Source organism: Verticillium dahliae, genomic scaffold, assembly GCF_000150675.1.
Source record: "Verticillium dahliae VdLs.17 supercont1.13 genomic scaffold, whole genome shotgun sequence".
Lineage (NCBI taxonomy): Eukaryota > Fungi > Ascomycota > Sordariomycetes > Glomerellales > Plectosphaerellaceae > Verticillium > Verticillium dahliae.
The window spans coordinates 865,186-890,892 of record NW_009276944.1 but is presented as its reverse complement, the minus strand read 5'-3'; the positions used below and the strand labels follow the sequence as shown (position 1 = coordinate 890,892).

The window sequence follows — 25,707 nt, the reverse complement described above, 5'->3', positions numbered from 1 at the left end:
GTTCGCTGAGCGTGTTTGATCGTGGTCACAACGACTGATGCTGGGCATTTTACTACTTGTCAATATTGGCGGGAGCGGCGCGAATCGAACAAGATTCTATTTTTTTTTCATTAAGAAATGTCAGACCCGTATCTGTACCATGACGCATACCTGAAGCGTGACGGCTTTTTCTAGGTCTCGGGTTTTATCTGCGGCATGGAGGCTATCGGGGTAGCCCCAGACTTCGCAACCACGGGATGGTACGAGAAGCATTTGCTAGCCGGTAGGGAGATTCGAGCAAAATGAGAAGCGTCACAGTGGGCGAGCATTGGCGAAGTTGGCGAATGATTTTAGGGACAATGTGTATTCGTGGAATCATGCGTGATGCCTTTCTCTCAAACGAGAGCCGGACGCCTGGAAGTGGCGGTGCGCAATGCCACCGTTCCTAAATCCATCATGTTGACCGATCGACCGATCGACCGATCAACCCAAAACCGAACGTAACCACCGCTGCCCCTGCCCCTGCCTCGAGTGTCAGCTTGGCCATGTCTCTTCCTTTTGTTTCCCAAGAAAATGCCGTGATCGTACCATCATCGCTTCTTCGTCGGTCAACATTTATCGCTGGCCGCTCCAGACGCTCTTGAGAAGACCGTCACGCTGAGCGAGGCGGTTCATAGCGTCGTCGCTCTCGCCCATGGCGCGGACGAAGCCGGAGAGGGCGTAGACGTGGTTCTCGCCCTGGACGGCACGGCCGTTCTCGTCAACCTTGGCGATGGAGATCTGAACAGAGGCGTGGTCCTTGGCCTTGATGATGCGGTTGGTCGCCGAGCACTTCCTCGGGACGTAGCTATGTTTCGACACATGTTAGCACACCAATGTTTTTTGCGTTGTACGTTTCTGAACTCGCGCTGCGCGAAATGGCTGTCGTCGCAAGTTCGAGAGGGGGTGTTGCATACAGGTCGACAATTTCTCCGCGGTCGTTCTCCATGGCTGCGATTTGGATGGATTGAGGGGGTTGACGGAAGTGTTGGGTGGTTTGTCTTCGCAGATGTTCGGTCGCAAGAGGCTGTTCGGGAGGGGGGGTTGGAATTTCTTCTCAATTTTGGTGGTAGGCCCGAATTTCGAGCGTCAGTGTGGGGTACGTACTGCTGCCGAGTGCCAGAGCGGGCAATGTCAGGTGACCTACGCGGGTCCGTAAGATGGCCAAAGCATCTTATCTAATCAGCATGTGACTTCGCGGTGGTCTCGCGAATGCTGGCGCCCTTCGCCCCTCAGCGCCTCGATGTATTGCATTGCTGACACCCGTTGCATCATGACCCATCGCCACCGCGTCGCCATTCGAACCGTTGACGCCAACTCTTTGTAGGAACGAGCGAGCGGCTTCGATTTGCCGTACATTTCTTAGCCAGGGCTAGGTCCCACATCTTGCTCATCCTGCTTCGTCTTGCATCGGGAAGATGCCCTCCGTGTATCCGACGACGGTTGTTCAGTTCTGCAGTTCCCATGGCCAGCTCGACTAGGTCGCGGGGTCACGTCGCTTCGTCGTCTCCTCTGCCCTCTGTCGATGAAATATTTTCCAGGATCATAAAGCCGCCAACGCAGAATGATCACGTCTTCAAGTCAACAACCGAATTTCTAGAACGCCAATCCGTCGGCGCCGCGAGCTTTATCCGACCCGAACGCGTTTCAGTTGACTTGCTTACCCCCCGCAAGCCAAGTCCAGAGGCTATTGAACCCGACTCGGACGACTCGGTCTGCGTAATAAAGATTCCCGTTCCAGGCACAAGGAAAGCTAGACGCAAGAAGGGCTCGGGCAAACTTCGCGAGCTGAAGCCGAAATCGAAGAAGCCAACGACAGAGGAGAGGTCACAGGAGAAAAAGCCATGGATGAAGTATAGGGCCAGTGAATCGCCGAATGGCAAATCGAAGAGCAATGCCACCAAAGAGTCTGGCAAGAGTGCCGAGAGAGTGCGAAGTCACCACTTCCCGACACCAGTCCAAACGAAGCAGACTGACGATGACGCTGAACCACGCCTCCTTCCCCAAAAAGAATCTCCACCGGACGAGCCTTTGGACCTGGCACTTGCGTCGAGAAGGAGGGCCAATTGGACGCCGCCGCCGGCGCAACAACTCGGCCCAGAAGGTTCGCGGTCTTCTGATATTGAGGAGCTTTTGTCCTCCGCTGCTAGAAACTGCAATGCCGCCGCTGCACGGGTCTCTTTTGAGAGTCTTCTAGAAAACTACGTCCGCAAGGAAAACGCAAGCGATGGCAAGCGCTCTGAAACGCCAGAGGGAATACCCGATGCTTTAAAGAAACGAAAACTCGCACAACCCGTACCGAACAGTGACTCTGCGACAGTCTCTCGGGACACTTCACCCGCCAAAAAGGCGCCCAAACGAAAGAAGCCACGGACTATCACCGAGCTTGCTACGGCAGCATATGCTGCACCGGAAAAACCAGAAGCTGCGCCTGCAGCATCGCTTCTCGCTTACGTAGAACAACAAACTAGCGGAGTCACTGCTGCCGCAAAGGGCAAGCCCAGAAAGAAGACTACTAAGAGCAAGCGGCTTCAAAAGGCACCAGAACCAGCTTCGATTCTTTTATCTCCAGGGACAGCTATCAAGAAGGTCGCCAACCAAGACTTTGTATTTGGAACGTCCAGCCAACTTGCCAGAGAGCACTCGCCGACCTTCCTTCGAGATATCCAGGCTGCTGTGCGTGCTTCCAATTCGATCTTAGATGAGCCGGATCCCTTCACAACCCCCTTGAACAGCGACTCTATCGAGCCACCACCTCGCAAGAAGCTATGGGAAGTTGGCGCTCGCGACGATGACGGCAGGCTTGTTGATCTCGAAATCATTGATTTAGTAGGCACCCCAGCGGCCAGTGTTCCCGAACACGGGGATTCTTTTGGATATTTGCATGAAAAAAATGCAATCCAGACTAGCATGGCCGAAGTCGACGAAGAAGTAGTGCTTCCCAAGCTGAGCCCGGCTTCTGCGGTCTCGGCAAACATGGACTCGGCAGACGCCTTGAGAGAAATTGTACCCTGCATGATCTCGAGCGACACTGGCGACTTGGGCACGGCGAAGATCTCCGATGTTCAGCAACAGATTTGCACGCCGCCTAATTCTATGCATCCAAGCAAAGCCCTAGAGCTGCTCGATGTTCCCGCGCCCGAGCCAGTCTGTGCACCGGTTGCTATGGGCGTCGAACCTGCTCTCGCTGGCCCGGCGAGACCCAGATATGAACTCTATACTGATGTACAGCTTACCAAGGAAGTTAAAAAATTTGGTTTCAAGCCGATCAAGCCGCGGACGGCCATGATTGCTTTGCTCGGCCAATGCTGGGAGAGCCAAAACCTGCCCAGAGTGGCTTTGAGCCCGCTACCCTCCAACCAGCCATTATCTACGATGTCCGGACTGACGTCTAGCGCTGTGGTATCGAGGGCTACAGCTCCTGAAACCTTGAAGAGACCACGTGGACGACCAAGGAAAGATAGTACCCCCGAGGTCATACCTAATGAACCACCGCCGTCTGCTCAGCCTCCCGCCCCATCACCAAAACGGCCCCGTGGTCGACCCCGCAAAGATGCCGGTAGTCCAGCTGCCGCTTCCACAACCAAGTCCAAGCCCAAGGTGAAGCCCAAGGCCAGCGGTCAAGGGACCAAGAAGGCCGCAAAGGCAGAGGATGCATTGGCGGCAGCGACACCGACAAGCCGACCGAAGGTGCCACGACCACGAGCTGTGGCAGCTGAGGTTATCGAGATACCCGATTCCGCCTCGGATGGGTCGCTGCTTGCTTCCTCGCCCGAGATGCGATCCTCGTCGCCACCAGCTGTGGACGTCTGTCTGTCGCTGGACGAAGATGCCGAGATGTCACTTGCGCCGTCTGTCACGAGTACACAGTCAAACCTCATGGACCACATTACCAAGGCAGTGAAGGCGGCACCGCCAACGCAAGACCCCAATGAGCCATCATGGCACGAAAAGATGTTGATGTACGACCCAGTCATACTAGAAGACCTTGCTGCATGGTTGAACTCGGGACAATTGTCGGAAGCGGGGTATGACGGGGAGGTGTCGGCGTTCGAAGTCAAACAATGGTGCGAGTCAAAGAGTGTTTGTTGCCTCTGGCGGGTGAATCTGTCAGGCAAGGAGAGGAAGCGATACTGATGAAGGCGGCATCAGGATACAGATACCCATGGTCATTTTGGGCTTACAAGTTGGCGCATAAGAGCGAGCGAATGAATACGGCTACGCGCGGCGATAAGTTTACAATGGACGATTACATGACTTACTACAGGCCTCAATTTTTGGATGTACTGCTTGGCAATCAGTGACGTTTGGGGCTAGTGGTCTACAAATGAATGGGGAAGGTCATTCCTCATGGCAATCAAGGCTTGCAATGTTGTGAAGGGCGCGCGCTTGGGCGTATACCTCGGCACGGCGCCACCTGGAGCTTCCCCCGCCATGATCCCCGTTCAATCCGTCTTGTCACAGACATCAATTCCCAACGCCAAACGACAGGTCCCCTCCACCGAGGCGCACTTGATGTCTCCATCATCTCCCTGTTCCCGCGTGCTGGACCTTGCGGCATCTCGAATTACGACTTTCCTCCATCAGCTTGCCATAAGCTATCAGACAACAGCACACCACTCATCTTGCACATTCCAGCGACGCTACTTGATACAGCAGACTGTACCTATTTCCAAAATCATGTCACAAACCCGTGCATCGTCGTCGAGCTCGAAGGAGAAGAAACCAGTCGTTGCTCCTCGTCCCAGTTCTAGGTAGGTAGGGCCAGATGGCTGTCCAGTCGAGAGAGCCTTTCTGTCTTCTTCATGGCTGAGACATTCACAGCATTCTGCTCTTGTCGCCAACCAACCAGGTTCTTCTCCTGCATCGCGTCAAGATGTCAAGCTCCTTCGCGTCCGCACATGTGTTCCCTGGCGGCAACCTAGATTCATTTCATGACGGCGACATCCCTGCTGAATATGCGAAGGAGAGGCATGTTGATGGACCAGCGTACCGCATTGGTGCAATCCGCGAGTGTTTCGAGGAGACAGGCATCTTGCTCGCACGACGCTCCGGGGCAAAAGGTGACGCTGCACTCGTGAGCCTGCCGAATCGCGACAGGGAGGCCGCGCGGAAGCAGATCCACGGGAACCATGTCCGGTTCAGCGATTGGGCAGAGAGTGTCGGCGGGACACCCGACGTCGAGGGACTGATCCCCTTCACGCGATGGGTGACACCCACTAACGTTCTCAAACGCTTCACAACCCAGATGTACCTCTATCTTCTCCCCGACACGGCTGCATTTGACCGGGTCGAGGCGGCACAGCAACAAGACATCATCGTTCCCACGCCCGACGGCGGCGTCGAGCACACAGCCGCCCGATTCGACGACGCCGCTACATGGCTGGCCAAGGCCGACGCTGGCGAGATTATCTTGTTCCCGCCGCAATACTATCTTCTTCATCATGTGGCTCGGTTCTGTACTCAGCAGGGTTCGGGGACATCGTTTTCGGTTTTCGAATCGCAACGGCAGAAGCTCCTGCAATTTCTGCGGAAAACGCCGACGGCCAGTTCGAAGAAGGGGATCGCGCACCCCACGTCGTCGATCCCATGGTCTGAGAAGGTCATGAGCCCTCAGAATCTGCTTGTTCGGTCTTCGGATAAACGTATAGTGCTCGGACTTGACAAGCCTGGACTGGAACTAAAGGATTCTGGTCGAGGCGGCGACTGGGAGAGGGTCGTACTCGTGAAATTCTCGAAGGAAGGGCCCCGAAAGGTCGAAATAAGGGACCGGGAGGAGATTTTGGCGGAGGAAAGAGAAGAGAAGTCGGAAGAAGGCTCTGGGGCTCGTCACAAGTTATAAACAGCACGCTCCCTGCGGCAATCGAAGCTAGGCCAGACCCAAACGAACGGTTCGGGTCCCACGTGCTGTTCGACTACTATGCGCCATCATCGTGCAGCATCTTCGGGCGTGATGGTTCCTGCGCCCGCGATCGTTTGACGAAAGTAAACAGGGTCGAGTGTTGGGACGCCTAACAAACCGGGCGAACAGCAGCGGTGACAAGCCTACAAGCCTACAAGGCTTGCAGGGGAGTCTACCGCGTTCCACGCCCTCAGAGCACCAGGATCCTGGGGAGAGCCCAACTCCCTGAACGCTGAGGCGGCCCGAATGATGAGGCTCTGCCGTCTAACCCCGCTCCAGAGTACTATCCTTGCTCTTGCATGAATGCTCTACGGTATCTTTTGGCTTTGCTGTATGGGTATCACCATCTATGCAGCTCAGGCCCAACCCCGATTTCCCATTGGCTCTCAGAAGGCCAACATGCCATGGCCTTATTCTTGATAGTCGGCCAGCATGACTCTCCACCCACCCATGAAGCACTCGCAGCACCTAGCCTGCCATTGGGCTGCTTCATCGGATGGCGGATTGGCTTTGCGTCGGCGGTTTCCCCAACCGCAGACATCCCTGCTGTAGCACCTTGCCCTGAGCTTCACGGTCATGACTGATGACAACCAACTACCCACTAGACTCCATGATCCGGTTTCTTCACTGACAAGGTGCATTTACCGGTTCCAGGGACCGTCTGTAAGAAAGCAAATTCTTTTCTGATGAGGTGTAGGCGTTGGAGTCCCCCTTTGGTCCGCGATGACCAGGGTACCGGCCCTTGACACAGCATTCTGCTCAAGCTGCCTCCCGTTGATAGGCCTGGCTGTCGAGGCCTACGGGGTTGCCGACAGCTGCGTGCAATCATCTTATTGCTGCATTGCTGCAATCGAGGTACCGTTTTGCTTTCTGTCTGCCTGTCTTAACACGTCGATTAAGGATCCCTGGTGAGATCTCCATCCTTTTACTGAAATCAGACAATAGGTACTATGACACCAAGATGGGGGATGACAGCACCACGAGATGTTGTCCTGCTACGCATGGAAAAGAACACCAGCTCAACCGCCTCGTCTTGACCTCCGCTTTTCCGATGGAGGATCTGCTCGGCTCCGAGACAGCAAATCCTGGGACTCATGTCATGTCATCTTGGCACTTCATCACGTCGACATCATCCGTGATATGCATGAGTGACGCCAGCTTTCGCGCCGCGCGACGCACGAATCTCGATCATTATCCGTCCAATGCTATCAACCGCTGGGCCATTTGCCATGATACTCGATGATTGGGTTGGCAAGAATGCGGCTTGCATGTGCTTTCATCAAGGGCACACCTGGCCTTGCAGATTAGTGTAGCCCCCGTCTCGTCAATGGTCTACCTACAATGAGCCAGCTTGCTCGTGAAAGCTGAGCCCTGGTACACCGGTCTCCGACATGCCTCAAGCCGCCGGTGGCGGCAAGGTCGAAACCGAACATTGTTGTCGCAACAAGGACCGGGACCTAATGGTTGTCACGAGGTCTTCCACGGCACCTCTATCAATACCTCACGATTGGACATTTCCGATGCCTGGCGCTTCTCCCTCCACTTGATGAATGCATACGAATGCATACCATCCCGTTGTTGTTCACCGACCACTCTTTCTGTGTATTTCCAAGCAGAGCCGCCCAGGGATGATCCTTTGCCACTGGCTGTTCTTCCGGATTTGGTCGTTTGCAATGAGCTGGCACAGAGGTGGTTTCCGTCAACGATTGTTGGTCTTCTCAAGAAGAGTATCGCCGAGATGGACATGTCGTGTCCTCGTGGGGTTCTCTGCGCGCGCCTTCTTGGCCCGTAATGGTTGTCGAATGTGGTTGCCAGCCTACCTTGGTCAAGGGTCTACACCGAGACTGGGGGTGTGTTCATTGCTGATGAACCCATGGCGATGATGACGGGCTGCATGGTAACGGCCGCCAGCAACGATCATTTCAGCATGCTTCCGGCTATCTATGGCGGGCAGCGATATCACGAGCACGAGGACGCCTTAGTCGTTGTCTGCGTTGTGGTTCACGTGGTCGAAAACTATAAAAGTCGTCTTCCAGTCGAATTCCCGCCTCATCTTCTCTCCCTCCTGATCAAGCACGGCGCTTCTCAAGTTTCCCAAGCCCTTCCTCGTCGTCATTCCCCGTCCCACCTCAGGTCTCAACGCGATATCCAACCCTGATCCATTGCCATCATCATGCCATCTTCTACTCCGACCTCAACGTCACCTGCAGAGTAAGTCATTGAGGTCTTGTTGTTCACATTAATTACTAACAACATGTTGACCGTCAATCATGGATCGGTTTCAGAGTGATGTCAACGATGTGCCTTACCGCCTTCTGACCACAACGGAGCAGTCAGGTTCTTCAGCTCCGTCGTCAAACGATTCATCCACTTCTCCCACCGGGACTGGATGAGAAGACGCTGCAGACTTGGGCCTCCTGTTCAGTCAACGTGTTCCAGTACCATTGGCGACGAGCTCGAGGCTACTGCAGGGTTCCTGAACTCAAGGATAGATCAGGGAATGACGCGCAGCGACTGTCTTCTCACTTCTACCACCCGTACACGTGTGACGCTAGTCCAGTCCTCCGAGAGGGCTGGAGAAGGGCCTTTACGATTATGACTGATGAGGATGAGGCTTTTGCGTGGCTACTACGTTGCGAAGCTCACAAGACTGATGTCCCTGGCGGAACAAAGTGAGACTTTCATTTATCTTTCAAATAAGCTTGATATCCTCAAATGTGAACACCAATTTTCTTTGATGTTCTCTATCTTTCAGCATTTTGCCAAGATGTATGACCTCTTCGAAACCAAAGCTTCCATGCTGACGAGCCGTCACATCCGAAAGTCGTGACTCACTGAGTGCTGTAAGAATCACAAGGGCATCAAATCCACAACATGAGAGCCGAAGGATGTACGAGTTAACGAAGATAGATCCTTGGGACTTGCGTCACAGTAGTGAATGTACAAAGCTCCACTCGTAACAATAAACGTGTCGGGCCTGGCCTCTTACCTAGGCGCATCCCACACTTTCCCGAAATTCAACTTCTTCCGGCCGCACACGACGCAAAAGCACCTGAAGTCCATCGAGGCAATCTCTTCTTTCAGGCCTCTCAATCCATCACCACCAGTTCAGCTTTCCCCTCGAGGCTATCTTTATCCCCCTTGGAAAGATGTCGGACTCTTGGAGCGACACCAGCGGCGACGACACTGAGCTGTCGGATGGCAGTGATTTGCTGTACCCGCCTGAGACAACTATGGTCAACAACGATGCCAGCATCGACAGCGTTTTGCGTGGCACAGTTATTTCATCCACCACGGCTCTGGGCATTTCACAAATCAAGCCGATCCCCTCGCATACCCGGGGACAAGCCCTGGATATATCTCCAACTGACACGCAGCCGATCCCGGATCGTCCTGAGACGAAGCAAAAGCCAGTCACTTCCTTGGATGGAATCGGTCACCAAAGTGCACAAACATTGGCCCCACCTGTTCGGCCTGGTGATCAGGCTCGGTCCGAGCGGATACCTCCGGCCTCGGGGCAGGAGCCGTCGGGGCCCCGCTTTCGGTCCACGGAAGGCGGCACAACGCCCGGTATCATGGCTCCGAATCCTTCATGTCGTTACAGTCAGTCTCACGAAAACGATCTCGAGAGTTTCCGTCCACACGCCAAGTCTTCAGTCGGAGATTTACAGCAGGAGACCCATTTCCGGCCCCCCTCAGACATTACTTCAAGCAGCAGCGACTGGCACTCGGTTCCTACTGATACCACTGCAACGTGTGCCATACGTACCCCTGACCCAACAGATTCTCGATCCTTCAAGCGTTCCGACACTGCGACAAAGTCTGACGAGATGGTCCAAGTCTCAGTCCCTTCTCTCGATATGGCTAATATCGACCTTCGCGTCGACGATGTTGAGCACAAAGAAGTCCAGGTTGGAGACCGGGCCAGAACCACCCCAGGTCTGATCATGTCGGATACCGAAAACCTTGATGCTCAGCGCGACAGAGACCTCAAACTTCTGGCCTCTCTCCTGACTGCTGGCGATCCAAAGGCTGTCTTCACTGACACGTCCAAGCTCGACAAGCATTCGATGGAGAACCGTCAGATGCTGCGTTGGATCAAGCTCGAGTTCGCCATCCACCAGAAACAGAGACTTGGCGATCTCACCAAGGCCAAGAAGCTCCGGAACGACACGCCCGCGACCACCGCGTACCGCTTCGCCACCCACAAGTCTCTCGACAGCGCCATCAAGGGCGCCAGAGCTGCCTACAAGGGCCTTGCTGACAAGTTCCAGCCCGAAGAAGTGCCTGACATCATCAAGGCTAGCATGGATGCCATGCAGAAGCTGGATGACCTTCTGACTAACGACAACAATGAGATCCTTGACGAGCTTACCGCCGAGGCTCAGAAGCAGGTCAACGCAAACCACATCTACCAGCAGTGCATCGCCACGGGCAAGGAGGGCATCGAGCCCCATATTCAGCGCATTGCCGTCATTCAGAAGACTATTTGCACCTTTGAGCTCCGTGTTGTCATGGTTGATGTCATGTTCTCGAAGCAGCACCAAGACTCGGAGAAGGGTCTGCACCCCAGCACCATGACGGTCCAGAAGTTTCTGAACAGCGATCCCATCATCGACTCCGCCGTCAAACTCATTGGTGACCTCGTTGAGGATTTCGATCTTCACATGAAGATTTTGAAGGAAAAGGCCGCCATGATGGAGTTGTGAGTGCCATTCTTCCCCCACCTGTCTCCTCGCGTCTGCCCACAAAGGAAGGACATGCGTTGTTAACAGGACTCGCAGCATCTCAGCCGGACACAAGCAGTGCAGCCTGCGCCACCCCCTGGTGCTTAAGCTTCGCGAAGCTCTTGTTCCTGGCTGGTGTGAGTTCTATTCCCACTTCTATAGCGTGAGCTTTTGGCGATGCTGATACTGTGGACAGACCTGCCTGGCGAGCCCCATCAGGACGGACAGCTGGATGCCGAGACATTCCGCATGGTTCTTGAGACTGCCATGTCAATTGACTGGGAGACCTCAACCTGGAATCTCTGGGACGAGACTGCTTGAGCTGATACCGAGCCACCCGGAGACCCCAGCCATCCACACTATCAGGATGAGATGGACATGGTCTCATGGGCAAGCCAGCTGCGGCAACGGATGCCATTGCTTTTTATTTTTGGTGTGGAAAGGGACTATGTGACAAGTTTACGTCTTTCTGTCGCACGGGAACAGATGGATGCATGTCCTTCCACATTTTGGGACGCCAACGGCATTCAGAGTCATCGTGGAGTGTACCTAGGTACCTAGGTAGATTCGGCACCTTGCTCAGCACAGGTAGATGGCCTCACGAAAAATGAAAAAACGCGGTGCAACGCGCCAACTGTTTCGACTGCGCCACATGTGTCTCAGGCGAAATGAAGGCAGCAGTGGTGGGGTCGACGAGCAAAGTCTGCCGGACACACATTGTGCTGGGAGGCAGGAGCTTTCGTGAGGTGATTCCCATCAGAGGTTCGCATTGAGTCAGCATCCAACAGCTGATGGCAGGTACTCCCCTCCCTGCCTCCACTACCCCTCCAAGCCCTCCAACTGCACAGACCAGCCCCCCGCAGCGAAAGACACCAATCAGCGTCGGGCTCTGTTTGGAGGAGCCATCGAAAGAGCTAGAAGGAGCTGGCCAGTTTTCTTTCCCGCGCGCTGCGTGTGACCCCAGCTCTGATTTTGGGCGAACCTCGAGCACTTGAAGAACTCACAACCACCACACCACACCAAGGCCCCCTCTTGCACCAATCTTTCTTCCTTGGACGAACCACTGATCTTTTTCACTGTTCTCTGCTCTTTACGAATTTGACGCCCCCACGATACCCATTCAAGCCTACTCTTCCTGGACTGCTTTCCTTCTGTTATTCGACCATCGACCACCATGGCTACCGCAGACGAGCTCAAGGCTCAAGGCAATGCTGCCATTGCCGCCAAGAACTTTGACGAGGCTATGTAAGTTGCTTCTGCCTCCGCACCTCACCACCGCACATGTCGGGCCTTGTCCATGTAGCCTTCTCGACTAACACTTTGCAGTGACAAGTTCACCCAGGCCATCGCCATTGACCCCACCAACCACATCCTCTACAGCAACCGATCCGCCGCCTACGCCTCAAAGAAGGACTGGGAGCACGCCCTCGAGGATGCCGAGAAGACTGTCGAGATCAAGCCCGATTGGGCCAAGGGCTGGGGCCGCAAGGGCACCGCGCTCTACGGCCAGGGCGACCTTCTCGGCGCCCATGACGCCTACGAGGAGGGTCTCAGGAAGGACCCCAACAACGCCGGACTCAAGAAGGACCTCGCCTCCACAAAGAGGGCCATGGAGCAGGAGACGGGCGGTCAAGGCGGCGACATGAGCGGCGGTCTCGGCAAGATGTTCTCTGACCCCCAGCTTATTCAGAAGCTTGCCAGCAACCCCAAGACCAGCGGCCTCCTAGCCGACCCCTCCTTCATGATGAAACTCCAGCAGATCCAGCAGAACCCCGACAGCCCCGACCTGTTCTCCGACCCCCGCATGCTGCAGGTTCTCGGCGTCCTCATGGGCGTCGATATCCAGACGCGCGACCCCAGCGAGATGCCCGAGGGTGCCGGCCAGCAGCAGGACACCGAGATGACCGATTCCATGCCTGAGCCTCCGAGGCCGTCAGCGCCAAAGAAGGCTCCCGAGCCTGCGCCGGAACCCGAGGCTGAGCCCGAGGACGAAGAGGCGCTGGAGAAGCGCAAGGCCAAGGAGGCCGCCGACAAGGAGAAGGCGCTCGGCACCGAGAACTACAAGAAGCGCAACTTTGACGAGGCCATCGCGCACTACACCAAGGCCTGGGAGCTGCACAAGGACATCACGTACCTGAACAACCTCGGCGCGGCTCACTTCGAAAAGGGCGACTACCAGGCTTGCATCGACGCGTGCACCAAGGCCGTCGAGGAAGGTCGCGCCATCTACGCCGACTTTAAGATCATCGCCAAGAGCTACGCCCGGATCGGAACAGCGTACGAGAAGCTGGGCGACCTAGAGCAGGCCGTCGCCAACTACAAGAGCTCGCTGACGGAGCACCGCACGCCCGATGTCGGCCTTAAGCTGCGCAACGCCGAGAAGAACAAAATTGAGAGCGCACGACTCGCCTACATTGACCCCGCCAAGGCCGAAGAGGCCCGCGAGGATGGCAACAAGAAGTTCAAGGAGATGGACCTGCCGGGCGCCGTGGCGGCCTACAGCGAGATGATCAAGCGCGCGCCCGACGACCCGAGGGGCTACAGCAACCGTGCGGCGGCCTTTGTCAAGCTGCTCGAGTTCCCCAGCGCTCTCGAGGACTGCAACACGGCCATCAAGAAGGACCCCAAGTTCATCCGCGCCTACATTCGCAAAGCTCAGGCCTACTTCGGCATGCGCAAGTATTCCGAGTCGGTGGACGCGTGCAGCGAGGCCAAGATTGTTGACCAGGAGCACCACAACAGCGCCAACTCGCGCGAGATTGACCAGCAGGAGCAGAAGGCCTTCTCGGCCATGTACTCCGCTCGCGACAACGAGACGGAGGAGCAGACCAAGGAGCGCCTGGCAAAGGACCCAGAGGTACGTTCCAACATGAGAATACTGTCCTTATTGAAAGCATCCGCTGACTTGAGTCCGGCACCAGATCATGGGCATTATGCAAGATCCCGTCATGCAGGCGATCTTGCAACAGGCGCAGACGAACCCGGCGGCGCTCAACGAGCACATGAAGAACCCCGACGTTCGCTCCAAGGTGCAAAAGCTGGTCGCTGCTGGCGTTATTCGCGTTGGTCGGTAAAGCAAACAGGTGTACGAATAAAACGGAAGCGTCGGCGGATGAAGCGGAGAGATAGGATTCAAGTCGGAGGGAAGCGCAGGCATAAGAGAAAGAGGTCACGCTTAATGGATCGGCGGTAGGCAACCCTTTTCTCGTGTACCCTGATGTTCGAGAGTTGTGATCGCGTGACCAATAGGAGAGACACGTCAGAACAAATCGAGCCATTCCACGTGAGCGGCTGAGGTCGTGATGGTGTGCAGCTGTGCAGCATGACCCCGGTGAGCCTTGGAGGGGGACTCATCGGGCAGGATGAGGTGTGCATTATTCGCTGTTGGATGCGTCAACAAGGCTTCCATCCCGCCGGCAGATGATGCAGTTCGCGCTGCAACATCACGGGTCGAGGCACAACCATGGCAAAGTCTTTGATTGAAAGCAACGGCTTTCCGGTCAAATAAGCCATCTGCGAAAGATGAATGAGTATTTGTATCTTGATTCACCATAACTGTGCCAGATTGGCCCATCTTGTCATCTTCTCCGGGCATTCCACTACTTCAACATGGAATCACAGTCACCAATGTTGGAGGGTAAGGGCTCATCACTCCCTTCTTAACATGTTACCAATCTTATCCCCCAGAATTATCCACAGTTAACATTTGCAGCCTACCGCCGCCTCACCGAAGTCATCTCGTCCCAGCCCGACGACAAAGAGACTGAAGAACATGTCCATCAGTTGCTCATATCGCTGCCCTCCGTGTTCTTCACCATAGATGCCCAGAAGCGGACACCACTGCATCACGCCGCCTCTGTCGGCAAACCCAATATTCTTCGTGCCATCCTCACCGTTGGTCCGGAGTGTGAAGTTGACCTGCAAGATGCCGAGGGATGCACCGCTCTCCACCTGGCCGCGCGCAACGGCCACGAAGCCGTAGCCCGCGTCCTCCTCAATGTTGGCGCCGACGTTCGGCGTGAGGAAGCATTCGGCGAGACGCCGCTGCACGAGGCAGCGCGCAACGGACACGCGGCTCTTGTGAAGCTCTTTATCGATACGGGCGCCGTTGTTGACGTCGGGAATCGCGACTCGAGTACGGCGCTCCACGTTGCCGCCCGACGTGGCCATTCCGACGTTGTCGAGGTTTTGCTGGCTGCTGGCGCCAACCCTGCGACCAAAGACAAGGTCGGCGACACGCCCCTTCATGATGCTGCTCGCGAGGGTCGGACGGAGATTGTCGATGGTCTGCTCAACACGGGGCTTGTCAGCGTCGAGGCGCGGAACGCCAACGGTCTCACGCCGCTGAGCGTTGGAGCGCGCCATGGACGCGATGGAATTGTGCGTTCTCTGCTCGAGAGGGGTGCCGATGTTGACGCGCAGAGCTCTGAATTCTGCACGCCTCTGCACCAGGCTGCTACGGAAGGCCATGATGGCGTGGCGAGATCGCTCATCGCCGCTGGCGCCGAGGTTGACTTGCAAGACAAGGACTTACAGAGCCCTCTTCATACAGCCGTCATATTTGAGCATGCTGACGTCGTAGGCAGCCTCCTCTGTGCCGGGGCGACGGTGAACCTGCGCGATACGGAGGACTGCACGCCGCTGCACCACGCTGTCAAGAATGGAAACAGAGGTATTGTCAGGGAACTGCTCGAAGCGGGTTCGGACCCTACAACCCTCTCTGCCGGTGGTGAGACGGCTCTTAGTCTGGCACGGGTCATGGGCAAGGAGTCGGTCATTGAGCTGTTTGCTAGCCCACAGCTCGTTCCGAGGCAAAACGTCGAAGCAAACTCGCGTCCCAAGCGGGCACGGGGCCCGTCACGGCCCAACGAAGAAGGCGAGATAATGGCATGCAAGCACTTTATGGGAACCTTCTGGTGCCCTACCTCCGAGACGGCATTTGACGATCTTTCCGTCTGGAACATACTTTACGAGCCTGACACGGAGGTCAAACTAAGCCCCCGTCAACCTCCACCGCCGCCTTCACCTCCACCATCCCCTCCACCAGTTCCTTCAAGGGAAACTTCTGGCATCCGCCACCATGATCACCGCCATCGCCAACATCAACAACACCGCCGTAAGCTATCGCACGATGCCCGTCGCCCTGACGACCCCGTGAAACGCTGGATCCATCTGCCGGCCAACAATGTGGCCTGGGTGCTTGACCTCGTCCAAAAGATCAGCGCCATGGACGGCCGCACCGAGGCGGAGTGCGCTCGCGCCATGCGTTTCGTCCGCGACACGTACCTCGAGATGCGCTACTCGGCCCCCTACCGCAAACCGCACTTTCGTCGCGCCTCGGCTACCGGTGCCGCCGCCTCCGTTGCGGCTCCGACCTCGGCGTCGCCCTCCCTCGACCCTGCCGAGATGTTCTCTCTCGTCCTGCCCGTCGTGGACGTCGAGATGGATGAGCAGACGCGCGAGCGCCTCCGCTCCGCCATGACCGGCAGCCGCGACGTCGCGCCCAAGAGGGAGCTCCTCCGCGCCAGCACGGCCGAGCGCGCGCGTAGACTGAGCGCCATGCCGACGGGCCTGCAACACCACCTCTTCCCCTACCTCAAGCACCTCGACGCCATGAATGGCCTGCGGCGAAGCTTCACCAAGTCTGAGCTGCACGTGCCGCGGACGCTCGACCAGTCGTACCACGAATCGCTGAGCAAGGAGGAAGTGCGCGCGAGGAACGAGAGCCAGGTTCTGTACCGGTACCTTCTGCGCCTCGAGAGCCTTGTCAAGGCGGAGAAGCAGAAGAGTGACGGGTCTGTCGTTGCTGGGGAACAGAAGTTGGGCCAGGGGTCCGGCAACCCGTTTGAGCACCGCGAGCTGCTCGAGCAGCACTCGGACAAGCAGAAGCGGACAGATGGCACAAAGGAGCAGCTGATGAGGATGGCGGGACGGCAGGATGTGGCCAGCAGCGTGCGCGCGAGGGTGGCGCGTGAGCGCAAAGGGATCGAGCAGGAGCAGCGTAAGCAGGTGTTGATGGTGTCGCAGCTGTGGATGTGGCGCATCGACGAACGTAGGTTCTACTCTTCTTCTTCGTCCCTCACTTTTGTGTTCCACGATCGTAAATTGCACTTAGGGTCGACACTGACACATCGCGCAGACAATATAATCACCTGCTATCCAGAACGCTGGGACGACAAGAACGCCAAGACGCTGCTCAATGAGATCAAGCACCGCGTCCTGGCTTCTCCCGGTCTCAAGTCAGCCGATACAGACATGATGGATATTGCTGCCCACGTCCTCGAATCGGCAGTCGGATTCAGCGAGGAGGAGTTTCATTTTCAGTTCTGCGGCCCGCGATCGTACTGTAACGTCTTTGCGGGCTCAGTGGCTTTCCTCTCCAACGAGGCAATGAAACGGTACACGGCCTTCAAGTCGTCCATCCGCGGGATGCGCACTTCGAAGACTGTGCTCGGGGACCTGCGAGCTGAGATTGAGCTACTGCAGGAGATAGACGATGTGAGGGAGGAAGTGAATATGATCCAGACGGTATTGAAGGAACAAGAGCGCGTCGTCGTCGAGTTTCAGGGTTCACGAGAACCAGACTGCACCGTGCTGGAGCAGGTCAGAGGCGGCCTCGGAGGTTTCTCTCATCCTACCCTGGACTTTTTCGATCGCCTGGGACTGGATGCTGATCGAGTTCGGACCTCGGTGAGCGTTGAGGCTGTATCAACCTGTGTTGGTACAACGTTGACCTTGAGTAGATCACGACTTTACTCGATCTCCGACAGCGCGAGGCCAACATCGAAGAAGCCCTCTCAGCAAACGAGCAATCCAAGATTCTCTTCATCTTCACAGGCGCGACAGTCGTCTTTGTGAGTTTGCAACCCAACCCAAGCTCTCCCATGTCTATTAACTATGGCTCCAGGCCCCCCTCTCCTGGATCATGGGCGTTTTTGAGGTCAACATATCCGGCCTACCAAGCCCAATCACACCAGGCACTGTGGTCCTGGCCAGCAGTGAGCATCTACAATCCCTTCTCTCTGAGACTATCTGACACGTAGAAAAAGTTGGGAGTCTCCTCGCCACCGTATTGGTCATCTGGCTGTCCCTCCAGATCTACGAACTCATCGCCCAAGGCCAGAGCAGCGCGAAGCGCCGAAAGCTCGACTCCATGCTTCGCCGGAAGACGAAACCAAACGAAACCTTGGCACCTGAAGCGGCAGCGCAGTCACAGCGAGGCGATGAATCTGCAGGTCAAGCAAGCCAAACGGCAAGGTCATCTGCCCTCCGATCGGAGGCCGCAGCGAGCGCTGTGGGTCAGGGGGCATCGGGCCAACGCAAACTCAGGAAAAGGTTTATCAGGTTCGGCAGGGACGGAAAGAAGAGGCTAGATGAGGAGACTGCGATAGTTGTTTGACGCTTGGTGACATGTAGTTCGCTTCTTATGATGGCCGCCGGCGTTCGTTTGGCATAGGTTTTGGCGAATAGACGGCTGTGCTGAGACCAGCAACCGACATCAATCCAGCCACAAAGTTCGGCATTAGGTCATTTTCGCTTGTTCACAAATAGCCTTCAGATCTATTGAAGCAAGTTAAGTGCTAACTTGTGGTGGGTGACGTTTCGGAGGGCGGCAATCAGGTCAGGTCGATTTCATGTCGACCAACATACTCCGAACGGGATGTGCATCCTTCAACGTACCGGCACACTCAAACCCGACCTACCTTAGCAAAGACTGAAGGTGACAAAGTACTTTCCAGATGGTTGGTCGCTGAAACACAACTTACCCCTCATTCATGGGGGCCTGGTAACCTGAGGCAGTGCAACGACATGGTGATTGCTCATATGTACGCGTATAGTAAGCAAGACCTGGTTTTTACGATTATTACGACACATGCAGCCATCACGGGACTGTCAATATGGCCTGAGGATGCCCTTGGCGGAGGTATTGGGTATTTCTTCACCAGTCGGCTTGATTTTCGACGCAAACATTTTGTCCCATGCAATTGAACACGGCACATCATATTTTTGCAGCCACAGACCATGATCACGACGCTGAGCAGGGCCCTTTTACGGACACCTTTGACTACGTCTTTGCGGCAAAGAACACCCCTTGCCTCGATTATTCCATCGCTAGTCTTCTCCGCGAAATACTCACGTATAAGTCGTACAGCGCCGACGGCAGTGATGCTTAGTGCCCTTAAAGAGGACGGGTTCGTTGTCATAGAGGGCATGTTTCCGCCCGATCAGGTCTCCAGCCTCAACGCCGACATGGACACGGTGCTGACCAAGGTCGAGGCTGGTAAGTCGGCCAATTTGACAGCGCCTCCATTGCCTGGCGGCATTGACGGTATCGTCTTCGGGTCGAACACAAAACGTCTAGGCAGTCTGCTGCACCACAGCCCAACGTGGCGCGATGCAATGATCGACAACCCTGTCCTACACGACCTCTGCACCGGTATTTTCCGCGATACGGGCGACTACTGGCTCAGTATGGCACAGATGATCGAAATCGGGCCCGGGAGCAAGGCACAACCCTTGCATGCCGACGCGGCCGCCTGGTGGCCGTTCCTCAGCATGGGTGACCGCTGGATGCCCGAAGTAGCCGTCAACTTCCTCATCGCCGCCACAGACACGACGAGTGCCAACGGCGCCACGGGCGTCGTGGAAGGGAGTCACAAGATCAAGTACTCAGAGGCGCTGGCCGATCCGACTTTCAACTTCTGGAGGTTCCCCGACGACAAGGTCAAGCAGGTCGAGCTGAAAGCTGGCGACTGCCTGCTTCTCGGCGGACGCATTGTGCATCGTGGAGAGGCGAACAGAACCGCCGATGAGCGCAGAAGGCTTCTCAGCTGCACAGTCACAAGCTCTGTGCTGACGCCCGAGGAGGCGCACCCGTTGATCGTCGACAAGGACGTGGTTCAGGGGCTTCCAGAGCGGGTGAAGAAGTTCCTGGGTTTCCGGGGCCAGAATTCTATATCGGGATACAAATTCTGGCAAGACCATAGGAGGGACCTCAGCCTGACTCTGGGGGTTTGACAGAGCAAGTGATGCTCCAGACGCAGTGCTAGTCAGCACAATCTCATCTCACTACACCTAAAGTCAAGTCGTGTCAGGAAAATGCACTGCGAAACAGCTGCCTGACGGTGATCTCTAGCGCCGGGATTCTGAAGTCAGGAACGCACGACGAGAACGTAGATACCTCAGAAAAGTAGGCTGAGTTTGTCAGAATCGACAAATAGGCCTGTGCCAGGTCGCCGATGACAAGATTCCTAGAGGTGAATATGAAGGAGTTGTTGGAACACAAGGTACGCCTACCTTCGCTCTCCTCTAATCAACCGTAATCTGAAGGCTGTACGCTTCGTCGGGCAAGTCAGGCCAGCTGTCCGTGGTTCGAAGACTATAGCACCGAGGGTTTCGATCAAAAGGCATGTAGGTGAATGGAACTTCAAGTGCGTGGCAAGAAACTTTTATGATTGTCGCCGCTTATTCGATTTTGCTCTTTTCTTTTCTATTCGCGATCACCATCTCGATAGAGGTCCCAGCATTCGGACGATGGCAAGATTGTCGTTGTATGTAGTTTGAGCCTTGAAAGATTCGTTGATATTTTAGGGTTTCAGAGTTTGTCAATGAAAGAGCGCAGTGATAATCGGAAAGCGTGATGAAAAGAGTCTACAAATAATCCGTATGGATCAGTATACTGAAGCAAAATTCCGACCCGATGGACTTGTGCTCTGTAACTGGTGATTTTGCACGCACCTTTGTCTCCAATGTTCTAGGGCCGTTCGGTTAGTTCTCCAAGAGCGAGAGCCTTCAAAGGATTGTACTTCCTACTCCGAGGTATTTGCCGTACGTTGAAATGTAGTCATGAACAAGAACGGAACTCGGCCAAACGTAAGCTTCATCGTGCGTAACAAACGGTTATTGTCTACCAGAGCCTGTTGATCGTTTGACAACCATTTCGCCCCAAGATTCGCGCTTCCAACCGGTAAGAGCAGTACTCAAACAGGCGACGAGTTCTCGCAGAGCTCACGCAGCACTCGTCTGAAGGACTCCAAATCTCCACGGCTAGAGCGGCAAGGGTGGTGTTCGCGTGACATGGTCATCATGGTGGCGACTTAGGCGTTTGAATGGATTCGAGCTTGAATGGATTCGCTCGGGGTCGAGACCCAGTATGGCGTCTCGGCGGTGAAGGGTCGAGGCAGCTTATTGTGTCTTAGCCGATCGAGGCCAGTCTGGGACTTTAGGCGAAGCCCGCAGAGAGATTAGGGATGATCATTGCCCTTCGAAGGGCTCCTCCAAGGATATGTTTTCCAGCGGTTGTGAGTATTTTTTGAACAGCACGTAGAGACTTGCAGAGAAGTGCCACGTCGAACTGCTCTGACAAAGCAAGCAGTGGCACTCAGATATCATGATGACGGTCACGATGATATTCCGTGTCAAGAGGGACATTGAGAGACCCCCCAAGCAACTAGTTACATATGAGGTGCTCGCGTATCCGATGACTAAGTTAGGAGGCCTGCACCAAAAGACAGTTCGAGAGACGGCAAGACGGCAAGACTTCCAGGAGGCTGAAGCTGAACCCTGCTCCCACCTACTCTGTTGGTTCACGAGGCTCGAAACTCTACCGCGCGAGCTGCAACAAAGCACCATGACTCGCACCAAGGGGCTGGGTCGGTGGCGATCACGCGCTGCTACCCAGCATCAACCGTGCTACCGAGGGCCTAGTTAGCGCTTTGTCACAGCTGGTCAACCAAGAGGCAGGTCTAGTAGATGGGCCGGCAGGTGAGGTCAAGGTTCGCGATCGAGGCGCATCCTTCCGGCAGGGGACCCGATCTGACGAACTGCAGACGGAATAGCGGCCAAGTATCAAGTCTGGGGACGGAGGACACATGGGATTTGGCATTGTCGTGAGAAGCCGCCGTGGTCCCTTTTGGGCTTGATGCCTCGCCTGAGGCGGGAGGCTTGCCGCACCGGAGAAGGGTTGGCGAATGTGGAGGCCCGCATATGTGGTCTGTCTAGAACACGTGAGATACTATGGAGGTGGAGAGGAGAGTCCAGAGCGGCGGATCAGCTCATGTGAAGTGACTGAACTAGGGCATGCCCAACAGGAAACCGCTTCCGTAGGTGGGCCCCTCCAAAAGCCACCGGGCATGCGGTCTCGTTAGCTCTAGACTCAGTATGCCAAGGAGTGCAGCGGCGGTACAGGTTCGTTGGTGTGGGAGATTGGGGCCTCTTTGAAGCAGTCAATCGGCCATGTCCATATTAGTTTGACCGCCGTCGGAAGGGCGGGCGAATATTGGGTTCTGCGTGTTGTCAAAAGATCCCCGACCGGTCTGGTTCACCGCACGCTTAACCGTGTTAGCCGCAGTGTGCCTGAAGCAGTCGATTCCCTTTGGTAGGGGGTTCTCGATCTTAGATGGTTACAAGTGTATCCTACCCACAAGCTGTGAGGCGGGTCGGGTGTACGGCAAGGCATTTCTTGGCCTGCGTGGCAGCAATCACAACGCCATCATCTCCAGCTCTTGCAGGCGAGATCAGCAGTGCATATAGTCAAGGTATTGGTACTCTTGCCCAAAGGTCAATGGCCATCATTAATTAAAGCGCTGTGCCGCGCTGCAGGGTAACATTCGCCCCGTGTCAGCAAGCGAAGGGAAGGGGTGGCTACCATATTTTGACAGGCAGAGATAAATTGGGTGTGGCGATCTGGAGGAACCATCAAAAGACACCTTGACTGTTGCTTGGATCTCGCCTAGGCCTGGTCATTCAATTTGCGACCCTCGAAAATGTTCGATCGAGAAGTGTACTTAGTAGCAGACAGAAGTGTAGGGCCCATCGGGGACGTGCCGAATCGTCCGATATCAGACGTTGGAGTTCTGCAAGAGATTGAATTGTGGAAGCTGTTCAAGGCCCAGTCACGCGTCGATATGTCATTTGCTGCCATAGAGTTGACACAAACGAGGGAAGGATCAGCCCACGCGCCGAGAACACCGGCAGACGCGATGTGCTCGGAGAAGAGCGTCGCGTTCGAAGATTCGGTTGGTCCCGTTTGAGGCGACTGAAAGCGGGATGAAGTGTGGCGCTGGATGACGGGCCGGTTCAGTCGGTGTCTCTGCCGAAGGACGCCTTATTCAAAGTCGAATACTCCTTGTGGCAGGATCCTCTGTTGTCGGTACTGCTGCAGATAGATCCCTGCGCATTTCAGATTGGAATCTGGGGGTCCGAGGACAGGAACAAGTGACTCGACTTGGGGACATGGAGAATGACTAAGTGAAAAGAATTGGGCGAAGTTGGTGTTAGAGACGGAAAAGAAGGGAAGGAAAGCGCTGTGCCTCTCTTCCTGTCGGCCCTTTCGCCATGGGATGCATGCATGGCATATCGTTCAATGACAGCCAACGACGAAGGATGGCGGGATGGGGATGATGGCTGATCCCCTGGTTCAGAGCCGTAGCGACGGTTCGGTTTTCCAGCACCGGTGCAAAATCGAGGACGAACCGGGCCACATGGTGAGTCGGGGTCATGCGACGGCCACAGTCGCCGTGTTGGTAGATGCTGCCCTGATGCGTTATGCAGATGCGGTCGGCGCGTGCAGCGACTCGAGGCGAAAACAGGCGAGAAAAGGCGTCCGTCTTGGTGAGCTTGGGGTATTGCTTGTTCCTGCCACAACACACATAACTCACGCCACGAATCTGAACCCAGGGAAAGTGCAGTGCTGGGCTCTGCGCCATGCCGTGCTGTTCGAGCAGTTCCTTCCCTCCCATGTGGTCGAATGGAGGTTGTGCCTGCCTAGGGACCACCGGATGGAAGCTTTCCATTGGAGGTGGAAATGGGGCCCCTGCCCGGCCTGTAGTGGGTAAGACCACCAGGGACCCCTTCCCTTTCTTGACTGGACCAGACGGACCCCAGGTCGTACCTGCCCCTCGGCTGCGCTGCCATATTTGGAGCACGGATTAGCGCGGAGGAAGGCGGCCCGCTGATCAGTTAGGTCTAGTGTCCACTCCACCATCTGAAGGTGCGCGTGAGGCTTCTCTCCCCCACAGCTCTGTCAACGGCCCCATTGGCTCTGCCTAACTTTGATGCCGTCTCATCTCCAAGCCCATTTCCACCACCTGACAGTCTCGCAGGATGTCTTCGATCCGCGGTCGTGTAGGGCATGGTGGCACCGCCGGTAGGGTGCTAATCGTCCAGAGCCCCAGTCGCTCACTGAAGGTTCCCAAGTAAGTGAGGTTGGTTCGGTAGGTGAATAGGTGCCTGAGCAAACCACCAAAAGCCTTCCCACTGGTCACCATCTTCAGGTAACCTTCACTGAGACGAAGTAGAACCACCAGCAGCACCACGTCCCGACCACCCCCTCCTCCCCCGCCCCGGTTCTGGTTGCAGCTTCTTCGAACGTCGATTCTTGAGTTCATCAGACTAGCGAGAAACGCAGGACCAGCGCCCTGCAACATCGAACCAAGATTCCAATGGTGTTTCTGTGTCGTCGTGGGCGTCAGATCGCCGTAGGACTCGACCCCCCAGCCCTGCCAACGACAGAGCCTCTGATTGCTTCGAGCTTGCGTCTGGTGGCTGCCGGTATCAATGGCGCTAGACTGTACTGGCCTGCATGGCGCCATGCACCCCTCCCCCCTTGGAGGATCTCAGAGCACGGGCCAAAGGCACGAGAAGAAGGACGAGTACTGAACGAGCCAACAGGAACTGCGGCCCGGTTTTCGCTCACCGTTGCTGTTGTTCCCTCACCCTCATGAGCTCCTTCATCTTTGACCTGGACAGATTCGGGCCCGGCAACTGGTCAGTCCATGTTCCAGCTCGTGCCGGCATATGAGTGCCATCTCCGAGCCCACGCCTCCTCCCGCAACATGAAGCCGTCATGAACGCTGGGCAGCGTGCGCCAAAGGGCTGGCAGGCGGACGGCTCCAGGCGCTGCAAGCGTTGCAGGCGATTGATGCCTCTCGTCGCTTGTGCTTGACCTTGGCCCGACTAGTCTGCCTGCCTGCCTGCCTGCTCTCCGAACTGACGGGATAGAATGGCATGGACGGTGAACACACACACACACACACACACACACACAGACGCTCTCACCAAAGCCTTCCCTTCGATCCCGCCAGCCTGGTGGGGAAGGGAACTGCTGGGACCCTGGGCCGGTCTGCCTGCCCTTCTGCTGTGGCCCACAATCCCCAGAAAGCCCACCCTGGCCCAAGGCTAAGCGGTGGTCGCCCGCGCCATTCCCACAAGCCCAAGTCAAACGACAGCGGAGCAACCCAGCCCGCTGATCCGGGGAGGGAAAGGCGAGAGGAAATCTTGGAGGCACGGGATTCCTTTGTTACGCTCGACATTGGCGTCTTTCCAGATCAGCGGCGCCATGCCATGTCTTGCACCGGAGGCCCCTCTCCATCGCGTGTGTTGCCTCGTGTGCCTATCCTGTCGTCTCAGGTACAATGACAACCCACTAGTCACTGGAGACTTTCGATGTACTGGGGTGGCCCCATTCAGAACTGACGAGAGACATGCTGCCCTCAAAAGTCCTCGCGCGCCGGATCCGCAGGAACGAGCAAGGACAAACACCATCGGCGCGCAAGCATAATCCAAAGAACTCTCTCAGCTGTAGTCGCCAAGCGCTCCTCCTGAGGGACTCGAAAATCTGGAGCGGCGGTGCCACCGTACTCTGTACCTGCCGCAGCCACACCTGCCATAGTAATTAATATCGCCTGTCGCTGGGGAAAGGGGGGCTACGAGGGCCTGGGGCTGGCCGGCCTTGTCTGCCTCATCCCTGGGCCTCGTTGGGCCCTGAAGTGGGTGGCAACCAGGTAACGTGAGAGAGCCAACCGGCGCCCCCAGACTTTGTCCCGGCCGCCACACAGAGCGCTGCACATGGGGAAGAGACGCGACAGGAGGAAAGGAGGGGGGATGGCATACATGGCCCGTACCCCATCCGTCCCAAACACTTCCACCCCATGGACGGATGTGCAGATGGACCAAAGGCGTCTCCGGCCTCGAGTGGTACAGCACAGCATATAGTCCGATCTGGCCTGACAGGGGCCTTCCCCCCAAGGTCCCGATGCCCAGCACAGGCTAGCCGCCATT

General features: G+C 56.1%; 8 protein-coding genes across 8 annotated transcripts; 7 read left to right on the top strand and 1 right to left on the bottom strand.

Moving 5' to 3' along the window:
* Nucleotides 1-594: 594 nt before the first annotated feature.
* On the bottom strand, nt 595-967 carry VDAG_06246 (40S ribosomal protein S21; the record flags this gene model as incomplete). The annotated part of the gene is made up of 2 exons (XM_009659260.1): nt 595-826; nt 936-967. The coding sequence occupies 2 exons, from the start codon at nt 965-967 to the stop codon at nt 595-597; spliced, it is 264 nt and encodes an 87-aa protein (XP_009657555.1).
* Nucleotides 968-1,482: 515 nt separating this feature from the next.
* VDAG_06245 (uncharacterized protein) lies at nt 1,483-4,216 on the top strand (the record flags this gene model as incomplete). The annotated part of the gene is made up of 2 exons (XM_009659259.1): nt 1,483-4,101; nt 4,178-4,216. The coding sequence occupies 2 exons, from the start codon at nt 1,483-1,485 to the stop codon at nt 4,214-4,216; spliced, it is 2,658 nt and encodes an 885-aa protein (XP_009657554.1).
* A 678-nt stretch (nt 4,217-4,894) lies between these two features.
* VDAG_06244 (uncharacterized protein) lies at nt 4,895-5,900 on the top strand (the record flags this gene model as incomplete). The annotated part of the gene is made up of 1 exon (XM_009659258.1): nt 4,895-5,900. The coding sequence occupies one exon, from the start codon at nt 4,895-4,897 to the stop codon at nt 5,858-5,860; it is 966 nt and encodes a 321-aa protein (XP_009657553.1). The 3' UTR covers nt 5,861-5,900.
* Nucleotides 5,901-9,069: 3,169 nt separating this feature from the next.
* Nucleotides 9,070-10,968, top strand: VDAG_06243 (uncharacterized protein; the record flags this gene model as incomplete). The annotated part of the gene is made up of 3 exons (XM_009659257.1): nt 9,070-10,625; nt 10,705-10,784; nt 10,844-10,968. 3 exons carry the CDS (start codon nt 9,070-9,072, stop codon nt 10,966-10,968), a joined length of 1,761 nt encoding a protein of 586 aa, XP_009657552.1.
* A 740-nt stretch (nt 10,969-11,708) lies between these two features.
* VDAG_06242 (heat shock protein STI1) lies at nt 11,709-13,727 on the top strand. Its single transcript, XM_009659256.1, has 3 exons — nt 11,709-11,892; nt 11,974-13,504; nt 13,569-13,727. Exons 1-3 carry the CDS (start codon nt 11,822-11,824, stop codon nt 13,719-13,721), a joined length of 1,755 nt encoding a protein of 584 aa, XP_009657551.1. The 5' UTR covers nt 11,709-11,821; the 3' UTR covers nt 13,722-13,727.
* Nucleotides 13,728-14,256: 529 nt separating this feature from the next.
* VDAG_06241 (ankyrin repeat and protein kinase domain-containing protein) lies at nt 14,257-18,046 on the top strand (the record flags this gene model as incomplete). Its single annotated transcript, XM_009659255.1, has 5 exons — nt 14,257-14,284; nt 14,360-16,699; nt 16,811-17,337; nt 17,555-17,645; nt 17,697-18,046. The coding sequence occupies 5 exons, from the start codon at nt 14,257-14,259 to the stop codon at nt 18,044-18,046; spliced, it is 3,336 nt and encodes a 1,111-aa protein (XP_009657550.1).
* An 812-nt stretch (nt 18,047-18,858) lies between these two features.
* VDAG_06240 (phytanoyl-CoA dioxygenase) lies at nt 18,859-19,665 on the top strand (the record flags this gene model as incomplete). Its single annotated transcript, XM_009659254.1, has 1 exon — nt 18,859-19,665. One exon carries the CDS (start codon nt 18,859-18,861, stop codon nt 19,663-19,665), a length of 807 nt encoding a protein of 268 aa, XP_009657549.1.
* A 2,747-nt stretch (nt 19,666-22,412) lies between these two features.
* VDAG_06239 (uncharacterized protein) lies at nt 22,413-25,065 on the top strand (the record flags this gene model as incomplete). The annotated part of the gene is made up of 6 exons (XM_009659253.1): nt 22,413-22,664; nt 23,019-23,132; nt 23,200-23,259; nt 23,337-23,479; nt 23,751-23,843; nt 24,696-25,065. 6 exons carry the CDS (start codon nt 22,413-22,415, stop codon nt 25,063-25,065), a joined length of 1,032 nt encoding a protein of 343 aa, XP_009657548.1.
* Between the last annotated feature and the right edge of the window lie 642 nt (nt 25,066-25,707).

Excerpts from the sequence above, each read along its gene's own strand:
- VDAG_06242 (XM_009659256.1), top strand. The coding sequence starts at position 11,822 with ATGGCTACCGCAGACGAGCTCAAGGCTCAAGGCAATGCTGCCATTGCC. Across the intron at positions 11,893-11,973 it reads AAGAACTTTGACGAGGCTAT|TGACAAGTTCACCCAGGCCA; the intron begins GTAAGTTGCTTC and ends AACACTTTGCAG. Across the intron at positions 13,505-13,568 it reads GCCTGGCAAAGGACCCAGAG|ATCATGGGCATTATGCAAGA; the intron begins GTACGTTCCAAC and ends GTCCGGCACCAG.